The sequence below is a fragment of the Xyrauchen texanus genome, chromosome 9, assembly GCF_025860055.1.
Source record: "Xyrauchen texanus isolate HMW12.3.18 chromosome 9, RBS_HiC_50CHRs, whole genome shotgun sequence".
In the NCBI taxonomy this organism is placed as follows: domain Eukaryota; kingdom Metazoa; phylum Chordata; class Actinopteri; order Cypriniformes; family Catostomidae; genus Xyrauchen; species Xyrauchen texanus.
In genome coordinates this window covers 35,164,290-35,190,192 of record NC_068284.1, presented here as the reverse complement: position 1 = coordinate 35,190,192, position 25,903 = coordinate 35,164,290, and the positions used below count along the sequence as shown (strand labels likewise).

Genomic DNA, 25,903 nt, shown 5'->3' with positions numbered 1-25,903 from the left:
AAGAACCGTATCCTCAGTCTGCTATTTCTTTAAGCAGTATTATAAGGAAATATGAATTGTCCGATGTATGGAGGGAGAAACATTCAACAGTGAAACAATATACATGGGTTAAAGCCTCTCATGATCATATTAGTGCAGCGAGGTTGGATAGGTTTTATGTAAGTAAAAATAATTCTAATAGAGTTTTAAAAGCTAATATTTTTCCAAATGGTTTTACTGATCATCATTTGTGCATGATTGAAATGAGTTTAAAAAAGTCACAGCGTTGTAGTTATTATTGGCATTTTAATTTGAATCTGTTACATGACGCGTTATTTTGTGAAAAATTTGGGTTATTTTGGTCTAAATGGCAAAAACAAAAAAATTATTATGAAGATTTAGTGCAATGGTGGGAGATTGGAAAAGCACAAATAAGAATTTTCTGTCAGAACTATACAGCCCACTCAAATAGCCATGTAAAGAACACTATTAAAATACTTGAAAAAGAGATAACTGAAATCGAAAAAGGAATTATTGAAGAAAATTCAGAAGAAGTGGAACAATTAAGAGAAAAAAAGATTGTTTTGGCTTCTTTGTTCAATGAAAGAGCAAAAGGTGCTTTAATAAGAGCCCGTTTTTCTTCATTACGAGAAATGGATGCTCCGAGCTCCTTTTTTTCAACTTGGAGAGGAAAGAAGGAGAAAGAAAACTTATGTTACATTTGAAGTTACCAGATGGGACTTTAACAACAAATCCAAAAGAAATGAGAAATCATGCAAAGAACTTCTATACTGATTTATTCAAAGCAAGAGACTGTGACAATAACTGCATGGAAGACCTACTAAGAGACCTGCCAAAGATTACTGATGATCAGAGACGATGGCTTGATGCCGATATCCAACTGGTTGAAATATCAGAGGCGGTAAAGAAACTGTCCAATGGTCGGTCCCCTGGCATTGATGGACCTCCTTCTGAATTCTATAAGCAATTCTGGACCATTTTAAAAGATGATATACTTGATGTTTTTAGACTTTCTCATAGGAAAAACGAACTGCCAACTAGTTGTAGAAGAGCAGTTCTATCTTTATTACCAAAAAAAGGTGACCTAGGACTGTTAAAAAACTGGAGACCAGTAGCCTTACTGTGTACTGATTATAAAATTCTAGCTAAGTGTCTTGCAAATAGATTAAAACATTTTTAGAGTATGTTATCAATGATTTCCAAACGTATTGTGTGCCAAAAAGAACAATAATGGACAATCTCTATCTTGTGCGTGATATAATGAATTTAGCAACTGCTGGTAATGAGGATATGGGTTTTCTGTCAATTGATCAAGAGAAAGCTTTTGATAAAGTGGATCATTTTTATTTATTTGAGACTCTTAAAGCTTTTGGTTTTGGTGAGAATTTTATCTCTTGGATTAAACTGTTATACACTGGAGCTTCTGCACTGTTAAAGGTTGGAGGTGGGCTGAGTTATCCAGTTTTAGTTCATAGGGGTATAAGACAAGGATGTCCTTTGTCAGGGCAGTTGTACTCATTAGCAATTGAGCCTTTACTATATAAACTTAGGGAGAAATTACAAGGTTTTTTAGAAAAAAGGTTGTGAAAACAGACCAATCACTCTTTCGGCCTATGCTGATGACATCACTGTTTTTATAAGAAGTGATAATGATGTAATGATTTTAAAAAATGTTTTAAATATTTACGAAAAGGCTTCGTCAGCTAAAGTAAATTGGGAAAAGAGTGAAGGATATTTATTAGGAGACTGGCAGGGAAGGCCCCCCAGTGCTTCCAGGGGGAGTTAAATGGGGAAGAGGGGGTTTGAAGATGTTGGGAGTGTTTTTAGGAACACATCAGTATAGGCAGAAAAACTGGGAAGGTATGGTGGAGAAGATGTGTGCCCGATTGTCTCGATGGTCGTGGGTGCTGCCCCAGCTGTCGTACAGGGGTAGGGTTTTGGTCACAAATAATCTGGCTGCATCTGCATTATGGCACAAAATGAACGTTCTGGATCCCCCGGAAAGTGTCGTTGATGAGCTCCAAAGAAAGTTAATTGACTTTTTCTGGGATGGGCAGCATTGGAAAAAATCTGCTGTACTTTTCCTACCTGTTCAAGAGGGAGGACAAGGCCTCATGGACATTAAGAATAGAGTAAAGACATTCCGACTTCAGGCAGCACAAAGATTGCTGTATGCGGAGCCGTGCTGGGCTGATACAGCGCGTGCTGTGTTGAGGATAATGAACATTTTCAAGTATGATGTGCAATTGTTTTTGATCAAATTGGCCAACATGGACTTGAGGAATGTTTCTCCTTTCTACAAGGCAGTTCTGAGAGCATGGACTTCAACTTTTAAGGTTAAGAGAGTTCTCTCAAACATTGGACTTTGGACAGATAATGAAACTCTTTTTAATAACCCGCTGATACCAGCACAGGCACTGGAGCCCAAGAGCATTCAGAACGTGATGATAAGAGCAGGGTGTACAAGAATTTCTGACCTAAAGACTGGTGAAAACTGGAAGAGTCCAGAGGAGATGTGCAGTAAGACAGGTATCAAGTCCATAAGGATAATAACGAGAATAATGGAGGGAATTGTTTCTGCATTGCCTTCTGTCTTCAGACAAAGCTCAGAGAGAAAAGAGGTTCCTGAACAGAATGGAGAGAGTCTTTTTCCCCAAGTGGAAGTTTCAGCAGCGGTGGATGAAGTGCCAGAGGAAGGTTCTCTTCTACATTTCAGGACTCCTGTGCTGGAAGGTTTTGAGACAGTCTCAAAAAAGGCACTGTACAATATTTGCGTGAAGGTGTCCCATTATAACGTGCTTAAAGATTGTAAAGAGACAAAGTGGTCAGATGTGTTGGGGCCAGGCTCTTCCCCTAGGTACTGCTGGAGGTCCCTGTACAAGCCTCCCATAGAGAAACGCACTGCGGATCTCCAGTGGAGGCTTGTTCACTGGGCGGTAGCTACAAACAGGCACGTGGCACACATTGACCCCACTGTAGGGAAGGAATGTCCTTTTGTGGCACTGAAGAGTCAGTAGATCATTTGTTTTTAAGTTGTTTAAGATTAAGAGGATTGTTTCAGATATTAGATGGGTGGGTTAGAGATTTTGGGGTAGGATTTAACAATGAATTTTTTATCTTTGGACCAAAGTATGTTGCATCAGATAGGAAAAAATCTCGCTAATTAATTTTGTGGTTGGAGGAGCAAAGATGGCAATATGGTTAACAAGGAAAAGGAAACTGAAAGGAGAGGGGAAGTAGGTCCTGAGGTGGTCTTAAAGGCTCTTATAGCAACCAGAATCAAGGCAGAGTTTGCATATTTTAAACTAATGAATAATATGGACAGATTTGTTGAAATTTGGGCTTTGAATGATGTTTTGTGTACAGTGGATTATGAAAATGAGCTGGTGTTAAATCTATGAGCTTTTGTGGCATAAAAGGGGAAAAGGGAAAAGGGGGAAATGAAGATCTTTTTAATGAAGATTGTAATTTTTCAATACTTTGCTATGTTTATGAGATTGCATGAGTTTTTGAGTGGATATGTATATTTATTAATGTACATTTGAGAAAATAGATGTTTATGAAGAATGTCTATATAGTGTATAAATAAAGGTGTGTTAAAGGTCTCTCTCTCTCGCTCTCTCTCTCTCCTCTGTTAATTATTTTAACAGAGTCTGTTTTTTAACAGATTTCTGTCTTCCAACAGGAACAGATACTATTAGCTGAATGAGCTTCAGTTAGAAGATCATCACAAGTTTAGTACTGACTTTAGTCTCACAATCTCAATCAGTTAATCTCTGAAATCCTCATTATTTGCCATATAGAATGATAATAACTTGTTCTTTATTTTCACAAAATAAAAGAATACTTAAAGTAAATGAATACAAATGCAACAGCACAACACAGTATGGAAAAATGGGACTTTACAGCTGTCAGAATGCATTAAAAATTCTATTATGCGCTCAAGCCCAATCTTCTTAAAGAGACAGTAACCATACTGCCGGTGTCCATAACATTTTTATTCCAAGTAAAAGAAAAGTACAGATTTGCAAGTTTTTTGTATTTGGCACTATTTTTAATGACATGTAAAAATGTAAAGACAATCACTTAACCATAACCCAGTAAGTTTCTTGAAGATGAAATTGCTGCACATATTTTCATTGAATCTGTTGTTATATTAATTAAAATGTCTAAAATACAAAGTACTGAAAAATAAAGAATAGAGAGTTTGTCTTCTGTGAGTAGAAAATTAAAGATGTAATCAAGTGAACAAAAAGGTAAGAGAGCCCATTATACACTGCAAAAAATATATATTTTAATTAGAATTTTATTGGCTTGTTTTACTATATAAATATCTAAAACTCGTTTAAAACAAAGTACATTTACTTGTGGAGATACTGAAGAAAATATTTTGTTTTTCAGAGAATGTTAAATATGTACTCACTGAGAAATGTATTAAGAACACTATATCCATAGTTGCCCATCCTCATAAATGTTCTACCTGTTGTGCATTCTTAGATTCTATTCTGCTCACTACAATTGTACAGAGTGGTTTACTGTGTTACTGTATCTTTCTGATATTATTTTTTTTTGGCACCATTCTTTGTACACAGCATAATTCAGTGTTGCCCACAGCAGACAAATGCGCAAGAAAACTGATTTAACAATATTCGAGTAGTGTTTTTTATAGTCGACTAGCTGGTGCAGAACGATTACGCAATTAGTCGATTACGTGTGCATATCTTTAGTTTCAGTGGTTGCTTTCTCACTTACTCGTACTGTTAAAGAGATGGACTTCACTGTAAAGAGCTTGCGTGCATGTGTGTTCAGCGTTGACCCTCCACTGTTGCGTGCATTTTCCAGCTAATTTTCAGTGCAGCATTAACCTTCAACATTTTCTCATTCCTAACCACTGATAAATATATATATATAGAATTGCATAGACTTTATATCAGTGAAGCCACTGTGCCACCATATTGCTATGCCAAAACATTTCAATGTTACTATAGACTTAATAGGAAATCATATAATTTCAGCGAATAAATATGAATCATTCAATCACAGATGTTATATCTGAAATCTGCATGTACATCTAACACAAACGTCCTACACATGTAATTATTCAAATATTTAAAGTGGGGAATTTTTTCCTGTTTCTTGAAATCCAGAGCGAGAAATGTGTATCTACGGTGGAAGATTATCCACCACTAACAAACTCCCTCTGCAAACAGATCAGCTGAATGTTACAGCAAACAGATTACGGCAAACAGATCAGTTGAATGTTACGGCAAACAGATCAGCTGAATGTTATGGCAAACAGATTACAGCAAACAGATGAACTGAATGTTATGGTAAACAGATTACGGCAAACAGATCAGCTGAATGTTACGGCAAACAGATCAGCTGAATGTTACGGCAAACAGATTACAGCAAACAGATGAACTGAATGTTATGGTAAACAGATTACGGCAAACAGATCAGCTGAATGTTATGGCAAACAGATCAGCTGAATGTTACGGCAAACAGATGAACTGAATGTTATGGTAAACAGATTACGGCAAACAGATCAGCTGAATGTTACGGCAAACAGATCAACTGAATGTTACAGCAAACAGATCATCTGAATGTTACGGTAAACAGATTATGGCAAACAGATAAGCTGAATGTTACGGTAAACAGATTATGGCAAACAGATCGTCTGAATGTTATGGCAAACAAATCAGCTGAATGTTGCGGTAAACAGATCAGCTGAATGTTACGGCAAACAGATCAGCTGAATGTTGCGGTAAACAGATTACGGCAAACAGATCATCTGAATGTTACGGCAAACAGATCAGATGAATGTTACAGCAAACAGATCATCTGAATGCTACGGTAAACAGATTACGGCAAACAGATCAGCTGAATGTTGCCGTAAACAGATTACGGCAAACAGATCAGCTGAATGTTACGGCAAACAGATCAGCTGAATGTTAACAAGTTCACTGAAACTGAGGTAAGATACCAGTTGGAAATCCCAAACTGACTTTTTTAAAGTCCCTTTTGGGGGTAAGGACTTATTGTCACACTAAACAAGCAGATATTACAGCTTTTCCTACTTACATTGCTACTCGTGGGCAGCTTTCTAGCTTCTTGAGGTGATCGTTGTGCTGTACTGATCTGAACACCAGGGCAAGTTAATGACCTGACATTGTGATTTGTGAATATCTTCTCCATCGTAATGAATATTATCCACAAGATCATCTGAATGCTACAGTAAACAGATTACGGCAAACAGATCAGCTGAATGTTTGGTAAACAGATTATGGCAAACAGATCAGCTGAATGTTTGGTAAACAGATTATGGCAAACAGATCAGCTGAATGTTGCCGTAAACAGATTACGGCAAACAGATCAGCTGAATGTTACGGCAAACAGATCAGCTGAATGTTAACAAGTTCACTGAAACTGAGGTAAGATACCAGTTGGAAATCCCAAACTGACTTTTTTAAAGTCCCTTTTGGGGGTAAGGACTTATTGTCACACTAAACAAGCAGATATTACAGCTTTTCCTACTTACATTGCTACTCGTGGGCAGCTTTCTAGCTTCTTGAGGTGATCGTTGTGCTGTACTGATCTGAACACCAGGGCAAGTTAATGACCTGACATTGTGATTTGTGAATATCTTCTCCATCGTAATGAATATTATCCACAAGATCATCTGAATGCTACAGTAAACAGATTACGGCAAACAGATCAGCTGAATGTTTGGTAAACAGATTATGGCAAACAGATCAGCTGAATGTTGCCGTAAACAGATTACGGCAAACAGATCAGCTGAATGTTACGGCAAACAGATCAGCTGAATGTTAACAAGTTCACTGAAACTGAGGTAAGATACCAGTTGGAAATCCCAAACTGACTTTTTTAAAGTCCCTTTTGGGGGTAAGGACTTATTGTCACACTAAACAAGCAGATATTACAGCTTTTCCTACTTATATTGCTACTCGTGGGCAGCTTTCTAGCTTCTTGAAGTGATCGTTGTGCTGTACTGATCTGAACACCAGGGCAAGTTAATGACCTGACATTGTGATTTGCGAATATCTTCTCCATCGTAATGAATATTATCCACAAGATCATCTGAATGCTACAGTAAACAGATTACGGCAAACAGATCAGCTGAATGTTACGGTAAACAGATTATGGCAAACAGATCAGCTGAATGTTGCCGTAAACAGATTACGGCAAACAGATCAGCTGAATGTTACGGCAAACAGATCAGCTGAATGTTAACAAGTTCACTGAAACTGAGGTAAGATACCAGTTGGAAATCCCAAACTGACTTATTTAAAGTCCCTTTTGGGGGTAAGGACTTATTGTCACACTAAACAAGCAGATATTACAGCTTTTCCTACTTACATTGCTACTCGTGGGCAGCTTTCTAGCTTCTTGAGGTGATCGTTGTGCTGTACTGATCTGAACACCAGGGCAAGTTAATGACCTGACATTGTGATTTGCGAATATCTTCTCCATCGTAATGAATATTATCCACAAGGAGCTAATTGATCATTAAACATGATTGTCACTAGAGGGTGTAATGCATAGTCATATCCACAGGTCGGAGACAGTGAACGGGGGTGTTTTTGCCTGTCAGTCATTGAGGCTCTATGACAGTTTGGGCATACAAATATGGCCACTCGAACACTTCCGGTGGCTTCACTTCCTGCAGGCAGTTTACCGTTGCATCAGTGATTCAGTTCTATATATATATAAGTGTTCCTAACCCATCTCTCCATCCATCCTTAATTTCTGCTGCCCGCCCTGCTGTTCATCTCCAGTCTGCATCTCCACAGCATTCCTGCAGCTTCCATTATCATTCACCTGTAGCCTTTATTTCCTTCTAACTCTCTCTCTCTCTCTCTCTCTCTCTCCTTGTCAGTCTCTTCCTCTCTCTAATTGCTCTCTCTCTCATGCTGAGCTCCAGCCCAGAGGCTAAATGATTTTCACTGTGAGAGACAGAGTGAAGGAAAACACAAAGCCGTTGTGAAAGAGACATTCTGCAATTATTACTGATGATCTCTCTCAGAGCATGTATGTGCTAGGGCTGGGCAGTATATCGAACTTTAAAGGTATATCGATGTATTTTCAAACGAGATATCAGATGAGACAATACCATTTATATAGATACATTTTGATGTTGCATTACATAACCCGTTTCTTCCGTAAAGCCGTGCCTTGTTTGCATCTCTCCTCTCTCACAATCTCCGTGCAACCCCACCCCCACTCTCCCTCTGCGTCTGCATGCAAACCCAGTCACTCATAACTCGCTCATAAGTTCTCCTGCAACATGAAGGGAGTCACAGCGCTGGTTCACACTGCCAAAGAAGACCTGGTTAGTAAAAAAAAAAAACAATGGTTAAATTATATGGCGATGGTTTGGATTTAAAAGATCAAATGAGCAGCAACACAGCTGCGTGCTGTTTAACAGACAGACGGCTTGTGTGTGGCGCTTTACATGCGCATTTGCTCTGAGAACGCTCATGCTTAAAGGTGGGGTATGTGATTTTCTTTTTTGACCATTTTTTCAAAATAACTTGAAATCCTATTCCTAACCCACTTACTGGCTGTAAATTAGAAGCACTGAAATTAAAATTAAGCAATTTAATCATCTGTGGAACGGGCAGGACTCGAAAAACTCCAGCCAATCATTTTCAAGACCATCTAGAATCATTGGACAGAAAATGTGTCAATCAAACGGTCGTACCATGCCCCCTCCCCCACCACCCTGGCGTGCGTGTCCCGTTCGTGCGCATACTCAAAGCTCGTGACCCAGTAACAGGAAGCGATTGTATTTATGTATGGAGAATAGAGCTTTTATAGTGCTAGTGGGGTTGTTCCACATTTCTATGAATCCTGTTTTGAATAGAAGACCGCTGTACAGACGCCAGGGCTGGCGATGTTCTTTTTTTTACAGTTATGAGAAAATCAGCTCTATACCTTTCAAGAGTGGTATGCGAACCCCTCCTCCTGCTGTGTCAACAATTTGCTCTGAAAAATTGTCTGACAGGTGAATGCACTGTTTGACTAGTGAGTCTAGAACACTGCTAGAACACTGCGCATCTGAGTTTTCGCTCGTGCATGATTGCGCGTCCATGTTTTTCGAATGGGTGGAGTCAGAGCCAGCGTTGGAGGAGAGAAGGTAGGACCTTAGAGTTGTGTATTTTCAAAATCTGCCGGCCGTTTTGCAAATCACATACCCCACCTTTAAATGGTCAAATACATTAAAAAATTCTGCCAAAATGCCCATCTTGGTGAGGTGTTCATGTAAACACTTTATGTTTAAAGTGAACATAAACATTGAGGGAAAAAGCTGATTTGTATCGAAATGTACGACTTGTAAATTTAAATGTGAACTAATAAACCTTGCGCTGTCTAGTGTATCATTAATATTAATCAAACAACAATAACAAGAAAACGACAAAACCACTCACTGCTATTGGCTGGATAACTTTACTTGTATAACTCTAGTATAACAGTATTAAAGTATTATTCATACAGGGAAGACCAGAAGTAGTTTGTGTCAAATGCATTCTGAATGTTTAATTGAATACTTGATACTGCAAATTTGTTTCTGTTTTCTTAATTTGTGTTTTTTTTTTTTTTTTTTTTTATTCATTGCTATTCTTTTGTTATTTTATTACTGACTCATTGCTACTCTTGAATAATAACTTAAGAATTTCATTATTTTATAATTAACAAATTAGGCTATTAGGCTATTATTTGTTGTGGTATTGAAACATTTTACTATGGTATGGTAGATCTTGCTGCAATAACATGATGTAGACATGAAGTGTGAGCACCCCTGCTGTAAATGATGGTGAGGGATGCTTTCCTTTATTTGACTACATCCTTACCCAGCGCAGCTTACATTTCTGTCCAAGATAATCTTGTTGATTGCATAGGTATAATACTATTACACTAAAAAAAATATTATAGCCTATTTTCAAGATGTATCCATTTCAATTTAATAGCAAATTTCCATCAAATTGAATTGAATAGTCTTGAAGAAAATGTAATAAATAAAACTTGCATTTTTTAAGATTTGTACATTTTATTTAGTTAAAGATTAGGCAATTCAATTAGATGGAAATTTGTTATTTAATTTAAATGATGCATCTTGAAAATAGGCTAAAATATGTTTTTGAGTGTAGGTTGGCCATGTCGTAATTTTAGAAAACATAAAAGGGACATCTGGACAAGTAACTTTTTTACTCAGACTAGAGGTCTTCACGGGTCCAAAAATTTGCCCAAACCCAAAGAGACCCATAAATGTATTACCCGAACCCGGACCGGACCCGTCTCTTATTTTAAAGCTTGGACCCGGACCCTTGCAGAACCGAGAAATGCCAGACCCGGACCGAACCCATCTATTATTATAAAGCTGGGACCCGGACCCGGCCGGAAGACGCCGATTTCACAGCTGATTGCTATTAACAAGTTAATTTAAAAGTTGTGACAACAAAACTTTGTGTCTTAGCTAATGTAACATTAGTAGCCTTCTCCTCTGCGCCTGGCCATGACACATATAATCCATCCTCCTTGCCAAGAAAGTTGGTAAAATACATCCAGGTTTTCTGTGATTCCTCTCTTGCTGATTGAAACAACATAGCAAATCCACTCATTATTTCAGCTTCAAAAGTCCACTTGCTGTCCCGGTGACAGATGACAAATGCGATTTGTTTAAAATCAGCTTTGCAGTTTTTTTGTATCTCGCATAAGATAACTTCAACTGTTTGCCATTTTGAACTATAATAACGATTGCTCGTTCATTGCCACGGCTGCTAACTTTAGCATTGCTAATTTGATATGGTGTGCCTTAACTCCTCTCTGCCTCTAACGTCACTCAGCTCATTGTGGTTCCTTTCCGTTTTTCACCTTATTTCCAGCCCACATTTTCTCATCGTAATTTTACAATGTTGCAATTTAGTTACAACACACACACACAGCACCATCATCATTAGTGCTGTCTGATCACGGCCGGGTGTTTTCGGATCGACTCGGGTATTACACATAATGTTAAACAGACCTGAGACCCGCAGAAATAGAATGAGACCCGACCCGAACCCAGCTGACCATATAAAACGTGGATCCGAACCCGTACAGGTCCCAGATCGAGTCTCGGGTCTTTGGGTTAGGGTGGACCCATGAAGTTCTCTAACTCAGACAAGTGAATGACTCATTTACTTGTCCAAAGGACAAGCACATGACAATGCTTAATTTCAAGCCTTGCATGTCATCTGTAGAGAATGCCATAAACAGGTTGCAGTTGGAAGCATTTATAATCTCTTCCACCATTTACAACAGCACCACAAAATGCAGTATGTGTTAAACTTGCTGTTGTTGCAACCCTGGCCGCAAAGCCTTCGCAACTCGAAAAGTCTTCTGCCCCGATACAGAGCACGTTGCAAGCTTCATTTACCATCTCACATGTGGCTTTGACTTACAAATGTACATTTAGTCCACTTCATAGAAAATACAGAGATATATATCATGTATCACCATTCAGTCTAAAAATGCAGAAATATGATTTTTGGTCCATATCGGCCAGCCCTAGTATGTGCTGTAACTGTTGCTCCTGAAATGCTCTCTTTCTGTCTCGCCCTCTGTGTGTCTCCCACTCTCATTTTCTCAGTTTATTCTAATTTTTACTAATTTCTCCTCCCTTGCTTTCCTGTCAAAAAAAAAGACCAGAATTGCTGGTCAGCAGCATATGTTTTGTATGCTGGTTCTCAGCATTGCATGTTGGTGTCCCCACCATGCTTTATAGCAACATATACCATCAAGATTTCACCAGAAAGACAATGCTGGTAGACCAGCAGTGTTGGGTACAACAGATTACGAATTACTTCTCTAAAAAAAATTATTTGATTACTGATACATTCTTGGCAACACGATCACATTACTAATTAATTGACTCAACTTTTATGCAGCGGTGTAGTGGTAAATGAAGAGGAAGGCATATTGTGCAAAGATCCTCAAAAACTAGCATCAGCGCAGTCAGTACTTTCACAAGGTTAAATACGTTTTAAATGCATATATGTGTTTAGCAGCAAAGTAAATTTACATTGCAAATTATGATGACATCGAACTTTTAAAGTACATGTAAACATATTGATTGACTAGTTAGGGGGCACATGCCCTTCAGCTGTTACAGAAACGCAAACATGCAAACAACCCAGGATATTTGTGTGGGTCTAAGATAGTCCTTTTAAGCAGCGTTTGTAGTGATATTTAATTCTGTTTGGATGTATAACTTATTTAAAACATATTTAGTCATACTTATTTGGTCGAGGTTTCAGGAATGAGAGAAGACCGACCATATGTGTGTGCGTGCGTGTGTGTGTGTGTGTGTGTGTGGCCAGATCTTGCACACTAGGCCATATTGGCCCCCCATGAGACACACCCCATTAAAATGCCAGTGACAGCCACCACCTACCCCTGCCAACACCTAACATATACAAAATGCTCCCCAAGTGCTCAAGAAATGAGAAATGTAATAACTCATCGTGCCAGCGCTGCAAACGTGTGCACAGCACGAAATTTGCACATGCTCCAAGGTTACTCAATTAAACCAGCTTGGAGCTCCACAGTGGCATCCAAACCTCCTTTTTTCAGCAAATATATGCTCTCTGTGCAACAAAGTGCTTCTGTTGAATTGAGTTATAGGGTTTAATAACAGATTGTCTCAGATCTTCACACTCTACAGTAGAATGTGCTGTGTGTGAAGCAGCACAGGTGGATTCTGTGAGCATCAGATAGGTTCCCTCGTGACAGCCAGGGCCCCTGGAGCTTGTGGAAGAGTACAGAGGTTCAGGCAGCTGGTTGCAATTGCAGTGTGTCGTTCCTCTAAGGAACAGCTTGAAAGCTGGGCAAATTACATTACAGGTTGCCTGTATTACCTATCAGCAACTGAGCATAAGGCAGGAACACAAGGGCAACACACTCATATGCTCTCCCTCTATCACACACAGGATGGAGTGGGAAAAGAAAAGAAAAGGAATGGACATCCCATCACAACCCACAAAACATACTGCTGTATTCTGTAAGTGATATACAGTATACGTTTTGATTGTCACTGTATTTTGATTTGCCTGAAAGACCGCACATATTTATGAAAAAAATTGAAAAAAAATAAAAATGTATGCAGCAACTATTTATGGCATTGTTTTTGAAGACATCCTCACTATGCAACATTTTACACAAGTGCATAACACTTTTGGACAGTACTATATACATATATATATATACACACACACACACACACACACACACACACACATTTGAGTGCATAAGTTTGCATCCCACTTTTGTCTTGTTTATACAATTTATACAAATATAAGGAATAAATTATCATATTTTTTATTTAGTACTGCCTTTCAGAAGCTTCATTACATGTTTGCACATGTACATGTTTGTGTAATAGTTGTAATAGTTGTGTCAATAGTGTCAAAAGCTGGTCATAAAGCCACTGTTGGGAAGAACTTAAATGTGCAGAAGATGCTGGAAAGCCAAAGAACATTCTTTTAAGAACAGTGGGCAGCTTCACTGCTCAGGACAAAGCAGGGACTCGTGCACAACTATCACAAGAGATACAAACAGGCAAAGATCATCGAGGAAGCAATAATAAAAATAAATAAATACAAATAATTAGCGAGTGGTTGTTCATTATATTCTTATTATGAGTGGTCCGTCTCCTCCCCTTATAATGTAGTTTCAACTAAGGTCCCCTAGTTTCAACTAAGGTCCCGACTCATTGAAGCACACTTTTGAAATATCAAATTGGAGGAGAGGTTCCAAAAGCCATCCCACTGGAGATAGCTGAGCTGCCATGAAATTAAAGAAATCAAGTGATTGTGAAGATTGTTAAAATTGATTATGCTAAGTATTCGGAACACATTTAATGGTGTTTTGATGCACTTACCAAGAGAAGATTTTAAAACATGAAATGAAAGTGAAAGATCAAAGCTCAAAACGCTGTTTGGAGAATCTCTTCAACCATTAGTTTTGGTCTAATAGGAGATTTCTGTGGTTCTATGAGAGATCAACAACTGAATTTGTTATTAAAGAAATTATTATTTAGGACTAATGGCTGTCTCTCATTTTTATCTCCCTGTTTGATCTCATTAGTTGATACAGCTGGCGGAAATACATTTTAATACGACAGCTGCTTGTGTAGTTACAATAGCTCTATGTAGACTTACACTTACTTTTAATCAATATTCATAATCCCATGCCACATAAAATAGTGAAAGGTATGTCAAACATGTCACTGACAAAACAGGTCTGTGGATTTGTAAAGGAACACTTTTTATATCCAAGCAAATCAAACAAACAGAAACAGCTGAAACATTTAAAAAGATAGTTAGAGATCCAAACCTCAAAAAAGCTTTACCAAAAACAAAAAAACACAGCGGAATTATGGTGTTTACAAGCACTAAATGTATTGCTTCAAATCATTCTCAAGAGAATCAAAACCCAATAACCACATTTTCGGTTTGGGCATCTAAATTATGCCTGTTAGAAACAGTCTAGGGAGATCTACAGTTTTAAAAGACCACCATAAACCTATGATACATTTGTACACACAGTACAGTGAAAATCCCAGTGGTCACACCCTCATGCTTTCAAATGCTAAAGATTTGCTAATTTATGCTTATACATTAAGACGAAATTGCACTCATTATGGAATTACAGATGAGTCTAGTATCATAAGTATCATAGATATCATAAGCCCCCTGCATATGCTCACTTTGTTTGGAAATTAGTCCTCTGATAAAAACGTAAAGCAGAACATGTGGATGCTTGTAATGCCAACCCTCCAATTTGATTATGATCGAACATAATTATAATTACATAGGCCTATAATTGATGCTACCTACCATAAAACACATTAAAATGTTGGATAATGGGACATCAGCCAGTGTAGTATTTATAGACAGCATTATGAGCTTGTACCAGCTCAGAAATTCAAGTGCTGAGCTTGTGATTAGCTTCATTCCGTAGATTGAGATACTGTGGCATTTGGCACGTATGCCGCAAGACTATGTAGTTCATTTCAGCCTTTTATTAAATCATAATCATCTCAGTCATAAGGCGCAGGAAACACATCCCTATTGATCTTCAGGCAGCCGCGAAGCCAGCCCAGCACAGGGTCGAAGCAGCAAGATTAAACAGCCATAAGAGCATTAGGACGTATAAGAGCATTAGGTGTGTGCAGACACAACACACATTCTGACTCTGAACAGGGTCAGTCTTAGTGTTAGATACCATGAAGAATGCTTAAGAACGATTCACTAAATAGTTGCGCCAATTTTGCATGCAGTAGTTTGTGCGCAATTCATTCTCATTATCAATTAATTCCCCCACACTGTGAAGAGGCCTGTCAGTGACTGCATTGGCACCTGTTAAGCACACCGTATTGGCTCTAATGACATACAGGAATGTCCATCTGTAGACAACAGCACCTAAGGCATTTTTCAACTCCTAATTCACCATTCTTTCTCTCACCCACATTCTCTCTATCTTGTATTTTTGCTGTCCACGTGCTCCTAATGAAGATCAATGCTTGTCTTCTTAGCCACTCTAAACAGACATCTCATTTGAAACGTAGTGATCAAATGTGTCTAAAACTATTGGGTGGATGTGTCTGGCTATGGAGCAGGGTATTATAAGCACAGAGGTTCCATTAAATGCTGGAGGAGCAAAATCTCAGACAAGAAGAAGTCCCAGAAGAGAAGGCAAATGGAAATGTGCTTTTTTTCATCCATCCCACAGTGCCTGCCTCAGGTAAACACGGAGAATTATCATCATTCATTTACTCAACGTATTACCCCACTGCTTTTCCCAGCCTCTCTGCTGCAGCTCTGAGAGAAGAAGAAAGAGCGAGTGAGAGAGAAGACTATAAAACAACTACTGATCTGCAATACCACTTAAAGGTTTGGGTACACTTAACTAAATATCTGTTTCTCATGATTTTACAGCCCATAAAATAAATATTTTAAGACCCTAAAGGAATTAGTTGGTAGACAATTATAAGTTGTGCCTATGCATGAATTTTTCTAAAAAATGTCATTTTATACTTAAAATGAATAAGTTTGACCAGACGGGGGGGTCCGACAAAGAGATAAAAAGTTGCGCACCCTAAAGACCAAAATGCCCCCCAGCCCCCCCTATAATCACCTCTGTTCAATACTATTTAAAAGGTTTTCCAGGCAGCACCTCATGTGGTTGGATGAGAGAGAGAGCCAAAAGTGTTTTACAGTTGTGGATATTAATCAGTCCAGATTTTATACTTTTATCAATTAAAACCTTACAAACATATTTTTGTTACATGTTTAGCTTGAAAAGTGTGCTTGAGCTATGATTCTTTAAAATTAACGCTACTTGATTTGATATTTTGCTACTGTATCTAATGCAATGGCATTTATTCAATATTTAGAGCGATTTAAGTGTCCAAATACTTGTTGAAACCACCTTAGTTGTGATTTATTTAGGTCACTGCATGATTTCCATTCTTACGTTTGTATTATTTCTAGGGTTGGGAACTGAGAATTGATTCCTATTTAGAACCATTTCCATTTTTTATAAACTACTGGAATCAAATTAGTTTTATGACTTCAAGTTCCGTTAACAGTTCTTGAATGTGCATTCTTGAAAGAACATTGCATTATAATAATCTGACAGTGGTTCCTGGAGCACTATTCAGCAGAAATGCAACACTCAATCAGCAGCACAAAATATACAGCGTGACTAGTGTAGTCTGTTGCCCAAACAAATTACTCTTATGAGCCAGTTCTTTTAATTCTACAGCAAGAAACATACAGAGTTCGACCAGTGTAGATTGATTCCTGAACTATTGTATCTTATGAGTCGTTTCTTTTGAATCTACAGCACAAAATATACATCTCTACCTCCCAAACAAATAACACTTGAGCTGGTTCTTTTAGTGAATGAAAAAATGTAACCAAAAACTGTTACTGTGTAATGTTGACCGTGGCTGGATTGCTGGTGTCAGATGGGCTAGTTTGAGTATTTCTGTAGCTGCTAATCTCCTGGGATTTTAACGCACAACAGTCTCTAGAGTTTACTCAGAATGGCACCAAAAACAAAAAAACATCCAGTGAGCGGCAGTTCTGCGGACAGAAACACCTTGATGATGAGGTCAATGGAGAATGGCCAGACTATGGTAACTCAGGAAACCATACTGTACAATTGTAGTGAGCAGAAAAGCATCTCAGAATACACAACATTTCAGAATCAGAATCAGAATCAGAATCAGCTTTATTGCCAAGTATGCTTGCACATACAAGTAATTTGTCTTGGTGACAGGAGCTTCCAGTGCATAAACAATACAAAAACAATACAAAAATAGCAGCAAGACATAGCGTCGGCCAGAAGGCAACTGTTCAAAAAGGTAATGGGCTGGGTGAATGGGGTCCAGAGTGTCCTTTTTTACAGCCTTTTTCCTCACTCTGGAAGTGTATAGTTCTTGAAGTGGGGGCAGGGGGCAACCAATAATCCTCTCAGCAGTCCGAATTGTCCTCTGTAGTCTTCTGACGTCCGATTTCGTAGCTGCACCAAACCAGACAGTTTTTGAAGTGGAGAGGACAGACTCAATGACTGCTGAGTAGAACTGTTTCAGCAGCACCTGTGGCAGGTTGAACTTCCTCAGCTGGTGAAGGAAGTACAACCTATTCTGGGCCTTTTTCACAATGGAGTCAATGTGTGTCTCCCACTTCAGGTCCTGTGAGATGGTAGTGCCCAGGAACCTGAATGACTCCACTGCTGCCACAGTTCTGTTTAGATTGGTGAGGGGGGACAATGTTGGGGTGTTTCTCCTGAAGTCCACAATCATCTCAACAGTTTTGAGTGTGTTCAGCTCCAGATTATTATGATTGCACCAATGAACCAGCCATTCAACCTCCTTTCTGTATGCAAACTCTGTATGTCTGTATGTCAAACCTTGTTAAATGAATCATTAAGAGGAATCAGAATCTGAACCGGAATCATTAAATTCCTTATGTTCCCATCCCTAGTTATTTCAAAGTTTTGATAACTTTACTAGTTTTTTTTACTTTACTGCACTTTTGAGTATTTGGGCTGATGAAAATGTACAACATCACATTGACAGCATCTCCCGAAACAAAGACATGATTAAATAAGTTGTGTATCCAGTGCACAACGTTACTGGTTAGGGAAAAATATAAACAATTTCGGGCACAGTACAAATCCGTGTTCATTTCGAGAGCTAGCGGTCTTGCGGCTCGAGGTCCGAGGTCCGAGGCTATTGGCCCCGGCTGACCAGTTGATAGCCCTGACTCACACTGGCCCAATAGTGGAAAAGCAGCTATTGACTCTATAGCTGGCCTCCAGACAGGGAAAGGAACTGCATATGACTCATAAAAACAGGCAGATAACTACAGTTCAACATTTCCACGGCCAACCTTCTAGGCTCTTGATTTTCTGATGAGAAGCCCTATTGTTCATCACGGCACATACTGTAGCTTGAGTGGAACAGATGAATTCCAGAGTGGAATCACTGGCTGATTAAGAGGCTGATTGAAACATTATGCTGTGACCTGCAGAGCTCGACTTCTCAAGGAATCAAATTGACAAAGACAGTAAGAAAAAAGAGACTGGGATAATGTGACTAATGCCATTAAGATCAGAGGTGTGATAAACATTCAGGCACAATGCTCCATGGGGGACTTGTTTTGGTCACATTGTTTGGCCACATGCTTTTTTTCAATTTGCTGTCTTGTGAGGGTCATATTGGTTAGTGATCTCTGATGTTATCGTGGCAAATTGATACATCCTGGCTCATTATTCAATTAGGAAAGCTAATAATTTAGATATATGGGAAATCAATGTCTATTAAAATTTGATGGCAACTGATAGAAATGCAAATTTGTGAAAGAAACTGGGAGAAAAGAAAAAGGAGAGCAACAGTTTGGTTCCGCAAGTAAAAATCCCATAAATTTTTTCCATGGGGAATTGAATTTTAAGGATAAACGTTTAAACCTTTAAAGCTCTGAGGTTGTTAATCATTGATCTATACTTTAGTTGAAGCCGTTAATCCACATTAAATTAATTAACTTCATTTTTTTTAAAATCATGTTTAATTGTGAATTCACTATCTATGATCCTGAAGAGAAAGACTCAACAATCAGAGAATCCCGGCAAACAATGACGCAATCAAGTCAGTCTCACTAAAACTACTCATATATTTGTATATACACTCACTGAGCGTCTCGGGTTACATGTGTAACCCTTGTTCCCTGAAAAAGGCGGAACGAGATGTTGCGCTGCTAAGCGCTACGGGGAACAGCTTTCGCTGTGAGCCAAGCTGAAATATTGTGTGAAACACATCAATGAACATTGACCGGAATTTATAGCCTCGGCTGATGTAATCATTAGATGCACCTGAGGCCAGGCTATAAATGGATACGTCACCAGGTGTCGTCAGATACTTCTTTTTGAAGAGCAGTCCTGGGACGTCCCAGTGCGGCAAAGCAGCGCAACATCTCGTTCCGCCTTTTTCAGGGAACAAGGGTTACACATGTAACCCGAGACGTTCCCTTTACAAAAGGCTTCACTACGATGTTGCGCTGCTAAGCGCTACGGGGAATGCAATACCCACGCCGCCGCACTTGGGGCTGTCCGGACCCCTACGGGACTCCCGGGAGCAGAGAAACTGGGGAAAGAAACGCATACAGACGCATTCTGGGTCATGTATGTGTTTTAATGTCCAGACCCAAGGGGGCTGGGTGATTTCAGGGAGAAGTAGAGGAGACATTGCGCTATTCATAGAGGCTGAAGAGGTCCTCTTCTGCCCTAAGATCTCACCCAAACTTATTCCAAGTGGAAAAGCCCGGCATTTAAAAAGGTCTCGATAACCTCAGGAGAGAGCCCTGTGTCCCTCAGTTGGTACCCTTAGGGGCCAAACATGAAAGATTCCACAATTTGGGGCAGGGATGAAATATTGCCCTGTGCCTGAGACAGAAGATCCTTCCTGTTCGGCACCACCAAATGCGAGCCGTCGAGGGAAGAGATTAGCTCCGAGAACCAAGCCCTGTTCGGCCAGCTGGTGCTATCAGTAAGAGGCAAAAACCCTTGCTGGCTAACTCTGGGCAACTACTACCTTAGGGTGGAGTTCTTAACTCCCCGTTGGTATTTTCTGTCTGGACCGTAAATCTGCTCCCATATACGGGCATCCAGGGATATAACTGACCTGAGTGACAGGAGCTTGCCCTGGGCCCTAAGGAGAACCCAACATGTCAGAAATACAGCTGACAAGAACGTGGGTCTCCTTGATTATTTATGTAAGAGGCTACCGCTGCATTGTCCACCTGCACCAAGACATGGCAGCCTCAGGAGGAGGTATTTCAGGGCCAGAAATACAGCCATCAACCCGAGACAGTGACTGTGACAACCGAGCTGACGACCCTCCTATCCCCTTAAGCTGGACGACCACTTAAGGCCGCTACCCCACCCGTCAGGGAGGCGTCTGTCGTTAGCAGCCTGCGACAACAAGACGCACCTAGAGTGGGATCCAAGGCAGAGAACCGGGGTCTGAACCACATAGAAAGGGAACGAAGCCTGAGGCGCGTAACCCTATTTAGCCTAGGGGTTTTGGCCCTTGGAAGAAATCCCCTGGCTTTTGGCCACAACAAAAATGATCTCATGAGCAGAAGGTCCAGAGGGATCACTGTGGACGCCTTCGCCCTGAGACCTGGAAATCATTGATACTGATAACAGTGCAACCTTGACCTAGCCTGACTTTGCTCAGGGTGATCTAAATGGACTCAATACTAGCGGGAGACAGTTGTGCCCGCATTGAGATTGAACTCCATACGATGCCCCGATAGACAGTGTTCTGAGTGGGAGACAGGATGCTTTTCTTGGCATTGAGCCTCAACCCCAGAGAAACAGATGAGCTGAGACGATGTCCCTGTGCTGAACTGCCAGTTCCTGGAACTGCGCTAGGATCAGCCAGTCGTCTACATAATTCAGAATGCAGATGCCCCGTGTTGCAAGGAGCCAGCCTACATCATGCATTGTGAATGTGCGGGTAAAATGGCTAGGCTGAGAGAAAGAACCTGACCCTGGAAGACTTTGCCCCGAAGTGAACCTCAGGAACTTTCCATGTTGTGGCAGAACTTCTAAATGAAGTATAGAAGTCGCCATAAGATCGATGGTGACCAGCCAAACGAGTTGTAGGGCTTGAGACACGACCGCCTTGACAGGCATCATCTTGGACTTGAACACCCACGGGTAGTTCAAGCTTTAAGATCTAAGCCAGACGCCACCCCTCACCCTCCATGGGAAACGGGAAGTATTTAGTGTAATAACCTAACTCTCTCTCTGGAAGGGGAACACATACCATGGCCCCTTTAACCAGGAGATTGAGTTATATATTTTTTACATAAAAGAAATCCGGTTCACAGTAGTGAGAACATGCCGTTGAAACACGGAAAAGCGGTGAGTGAATTAAATCCTGACGCCCTTATAAGACCCACAGAAAATAATATATCCGGCAGAAGTTCCCACGCTGCCAGGATCTCTGAGATGGGTATTATATTTTAACACTTCCTGTTGAGGGGTTGTCGAGTGTTTCGAGTCCTGAATAAAATGCAGGAACAGCGAAAACACCCAACTGGGAGGAACAGCATAGTGTGCAGAGCAGCATAGTGTGCAGAGCAGCACCAGCCTGACCTGCTGCTTGATAAGCCCTTCCCACTAAAGTGGAGGTTGTCCTACAAGGCTTTGAGGGAGAGAGGGCTTCTAAGTGACGATGCCGAGCCCGGCGAGAGATAGCCTGCAAGCGTCTCTTCGACCAGCGGCATCACTGAATACCGCCGTGCCTCAGCACCCACGCACAGTCGAATATAATGACGCCGAGGGTATGTGAATACGGGAAGAAAATATATATATATATATATATATTTATTTATTTATTTTTTTATTTTTTTAGGGGTTCTCCATGAGCGAAAAAGCTCTTAATGGAGGTTTATCAAAGAAGGAAGGAACCCATGAGGCGTTCCTTTCTTAGACTGGAAGATAAAATCTATCCCCTAATTTGGAGCGTTTGGGGTCTCTTTTTCGAGTGGCCAGACCAATCTGGCAACCACACGAGTAACAACATCGAGCAATTCCTCCGTAGATTTTTTATCGCGGACGGAAAGCTCGGAGGCGGAAGAGAATAGCGATCCACCTCATGATCCGAGAAGCGTCGAGATCATGTGAAGAAACAGCTGGGTTTGGGGAGAGAGTGAGCGAAAGGGATCAACCCGTCTCTTGCTCCTCAGCCAGAACCATGCACGAGCCCCACGAACGATCTTCTTTTCGAGAGTGCTGACTCCCGGAAGCAAGCGAGGCGAGCGTGACGCACTCTGCCTGTTAAAGCAAATCGCAGTGCTCACACCCGCCCTGCTGCAACGCGAGAGCAGCATGCTCCCAAACAAACAGCAAAAACTGATGTGTGTCGTCTTCAGCTATAGAGCGAGAAGAGGGGAACATGCACCGTTTGCGGCTTTCAGTCATTCTCTCTTTTTTTTAGAAATATATATATATATAATATTTTCTAAACAGAAGAGAAAAGAGAACAAAGAACAAAGTTCACTGCACACTGTCTAACTGATTCTAACTCCTAACAGAGGAAAGAAAGTTTTGACAGGGTGTGAGAAACACACAGAAACAGAATCGCTCTGAAAAAAAGAGTTTCTGACGACACCTGGTGACGTATCCATTTATAGCCTGGCCTCAGGTGCATCTAATGATTACATCAGCCGAGGCTATAAATTCCGGTCAATGTTCATTGACGTGTTTCACACAATATTTCAGCTCGGCTCACAGCGAAAGCTGTTCCCCGTAGCGCTTAGCAGCGCAACATCGTAGTGAAGCCTTTTGTAAAGGGAACAGCACATTATTAGGAGCACCTGTACACCTACTTATTCATGCAATTATCTAATCAGCCAATTGTGTGACAGCAGTGCAATGCATAATATAATGCAGAGACGGGTCAGGAGCTTGTTAAAGTTCATGTTCACTTCAACCATCAGAATGGGGGGAATGCACAATACATCGAACCTTGAAGCGGATTAGCTACAACAGCAGAAGACCACATCAGGCACGTTAGACCATAGTGTTCCTTATAAAGTTCTCAGTGAGTGTATATGAATATTTTGCAATAAACTTAAGATATATTGTTTCTATAATTGCGTATTATCAACAAATTAGAACAATAGTTTTATATATTTCCAAATTTAAAATTGTATTACGTCATTCGCAAAGCTACATACAGGTTTGGAGGTAATTTCCTAATTAAAGAAGTCTTGTACCTTTCTCTTTTAGTCCAGTTTTCCAAAAATGTTTTGCTTTGAATAAAAGTTTGTAACTTTGTGAAACACCTCGGAGCTGGTTGAATTAGTTCATAGCTTAGAACACTTTTATGAACACTTTTATGAAAACCCATTGAAAAACGGAATGGGGAAAAAACGCTTCCAGAACCAAAACAGCTGAAAAAGTATGTGGCCACGTTTTCTTTTTAAGTATTAAGGGAAACGGACTTTGCTCTTACCCTTCCAATGAGCACTGGTTCTGGCCCAGCATACTCCTCAATGACAAAAAACTGGTTCCAGATCCAGCTTCGTCTTCTTCTAGATCGAGAGATTTCCCCTTTCTGTTGGCTCTGCCCCTCATCTTTATCCTCATCCATTTCCTGGAACACAAGGCCCCTCCCACCTCCACCATGATGGGAGTCCACAGCAATCTCTTCACTGTCTTCCACTTCCTTCTTTCCCCATTCTGGATCTGGAGGAAGTTTTAGGATGTGACTGCTGTCGATGGGTTCTAAAATTTTCATCAATGGATTCTGAGTGACACCTAATTCCAGTTCTGGAATATGAACGCTTTGATCATCAAGAGTCCTTTCAGTAGGTGAGCTGAAAAAATTGTCAGATTGATGTCCAAAGTCCATTTGAGAAGGTGTGTGTGATATGCCCATATGCAACGATGTAGGGGGATCACTCTGACTTGCGAAGGGATTTGTCTCTGTGCTGGGAATGACCTCACTTTGGGGAGTTGATGCTATGAGAGTCGTGAAGTGTTTGTACTTCCAGGCGGAAGTGCCTGGTACCTGGTCCATTTTTCTGTCAACCTCGCCTACATCCATATTGAATCCACTAAATGGTTTCCAGAGAGTGCGAACAGTCTGATCTGGATTTAAACCTCCATTTATGAAAGAGCTTATATGTAGCTCCACAGTCTGGTTATCAGAGTTATAAAGTTCTAGAGTACCTGTCCTATTTTGTTTTTTCATTTTGAGTGCCTCCATCTGGCTGTGATCTATGTTGATTAAATCCCTTTTCCTGCTGTGACTAATTTTGCCTGGAATATTGAGACCTGGCACACTCTGAAGCTGGGAATTCACAATCCGCACAAGGTTGTCTTTAGATATCAGTTTTAACACACCATAGCTTCCAGTCAGGTTTAATTTCCGAGGTAAATCTGCAGTGAATACCTTTGTACCCTCTGTAGTGTGAATGGCAGAAAATGAACTCACTTTGGATCTCGAGGGGATTCTGAATCTAGTTCTGTTGAAGCGCATACCAGATGTCGACTTGTGGTGAACTGGGATCCATTTGTCAATTCTGCCATTTTTAGATAAAACATCACTTTTCTTAGTGTTATTTCGGTTCCTTCTCAATTCTACCAGGTCTCTGGTGTCATAAGTTGCTGTTTGTACCTCAGAATCTTCATTTATTTGAGGTTGTTTGGCATTAAACCCAACAAAGTTTTCTCTGTTGAAGACAGAAGAAGCTCCATGACTCTGGTGAGCAATAATTTGCTCTTCGACTTCCTCAGGACCAATCAGTTCTTTGAGTCTTGTTATTGTATATCCATTCCTCTCCAAACTTGTGTCCCTTTGGTCATTTGCTCCATTCCCCCCATGCAACTGGGCTCGAATCGAGCCCACTCCCCTCCTTCGAACAATCTTAGTGACACACCCTCCTCCTAAAAGACAGAGATACACCAACAGGAGCAGCCTCTTGTCAATCATGTTGCCTGATTTTGACGTATTAATTGAAATGACAACAGATGAAAAGAAGTATTCGCTTTACAGTTGTCTTCATTCTTTCTTTTTCTCTTCTCACTTTGGTTCCCCTTCACTTATTCCTCCATTACACCCTTCACCCAACACTGGAGAGTATGCGTCTGTCTTTTTTCACTTAATGTATCTCTCTCTATCTTGCAGAGCCTCTGTGTTTTTGTTCCGGCAAAATGTTTTACTCAGTTTCCCACAGAGAGTTGAATGCCCTAAGAGAAAAGATAAAGATAATTAAGTTAAAACTATAATCATTGCAGTATGTTAATTAAAAGTGAAATGACAAGGCAAGGTATCAGAACACAAAGCCACACTGATTCATTCACTTATGAATAATCATAAACAGTAACATCATCTTGACTTATGAGCCACTGTAACTGATGCTTGTTTTTTGAACTGTCAGATATCACAAGCATCATTATAAAGATCAGAAATTTGTGTTTCCCATTGTGTAATCCCCACTTCCCCATATCCTTTAATGTCCTATAACGGCTATTTCTGTAACCACCTCAACTACAGGTATAAACACTGTTGCTTTAACAAAACCGGTAGATTATGACGCCAACAATGGCAAGGTTCACACACAACTGAATGTTGCTTTGGATAAAAGTGTCTGCAAAAACATTTTGCAAACAAGGCACAAAGCCCATGAATAAATAATTTGTTCTCTTATTGGGTAATGCATCTCATTCACTTTCACATCAGTGCTGTGGTGTAGCCCCAAAAAGTACTTGGACATTTAAGCCAAACTAAAAATGCATGAATGTAAAAGCATTAGAT

General features: G+C 40.1%; 1 protein-coding gene across 1 annotated transcript in view; it reads right to left on the bottom strand.

The window, feature by feature from the left end:
* LOC127649728 (cadherin-24-like) overlaps positions 1-24,054 on the bottom strand; it is a 124,767-nt gene extending 100,713 nt beyond the window's left edge. Inside the window, exon 1 of the mRNA XM_052134956.1 lies at positions 23,597-24,054. Coding sequence (XP_051990916.1) covers positions 23,597-23,995 — 399 coding nt within the window. The 5' untranslated portion in view covers positions 23,996-24,054. The remainder of the gene's footprint in view (positions 1-23,596) is intronic.
* Positions 24,055-25,903: the final 1,849 nt, after the last annotated feature.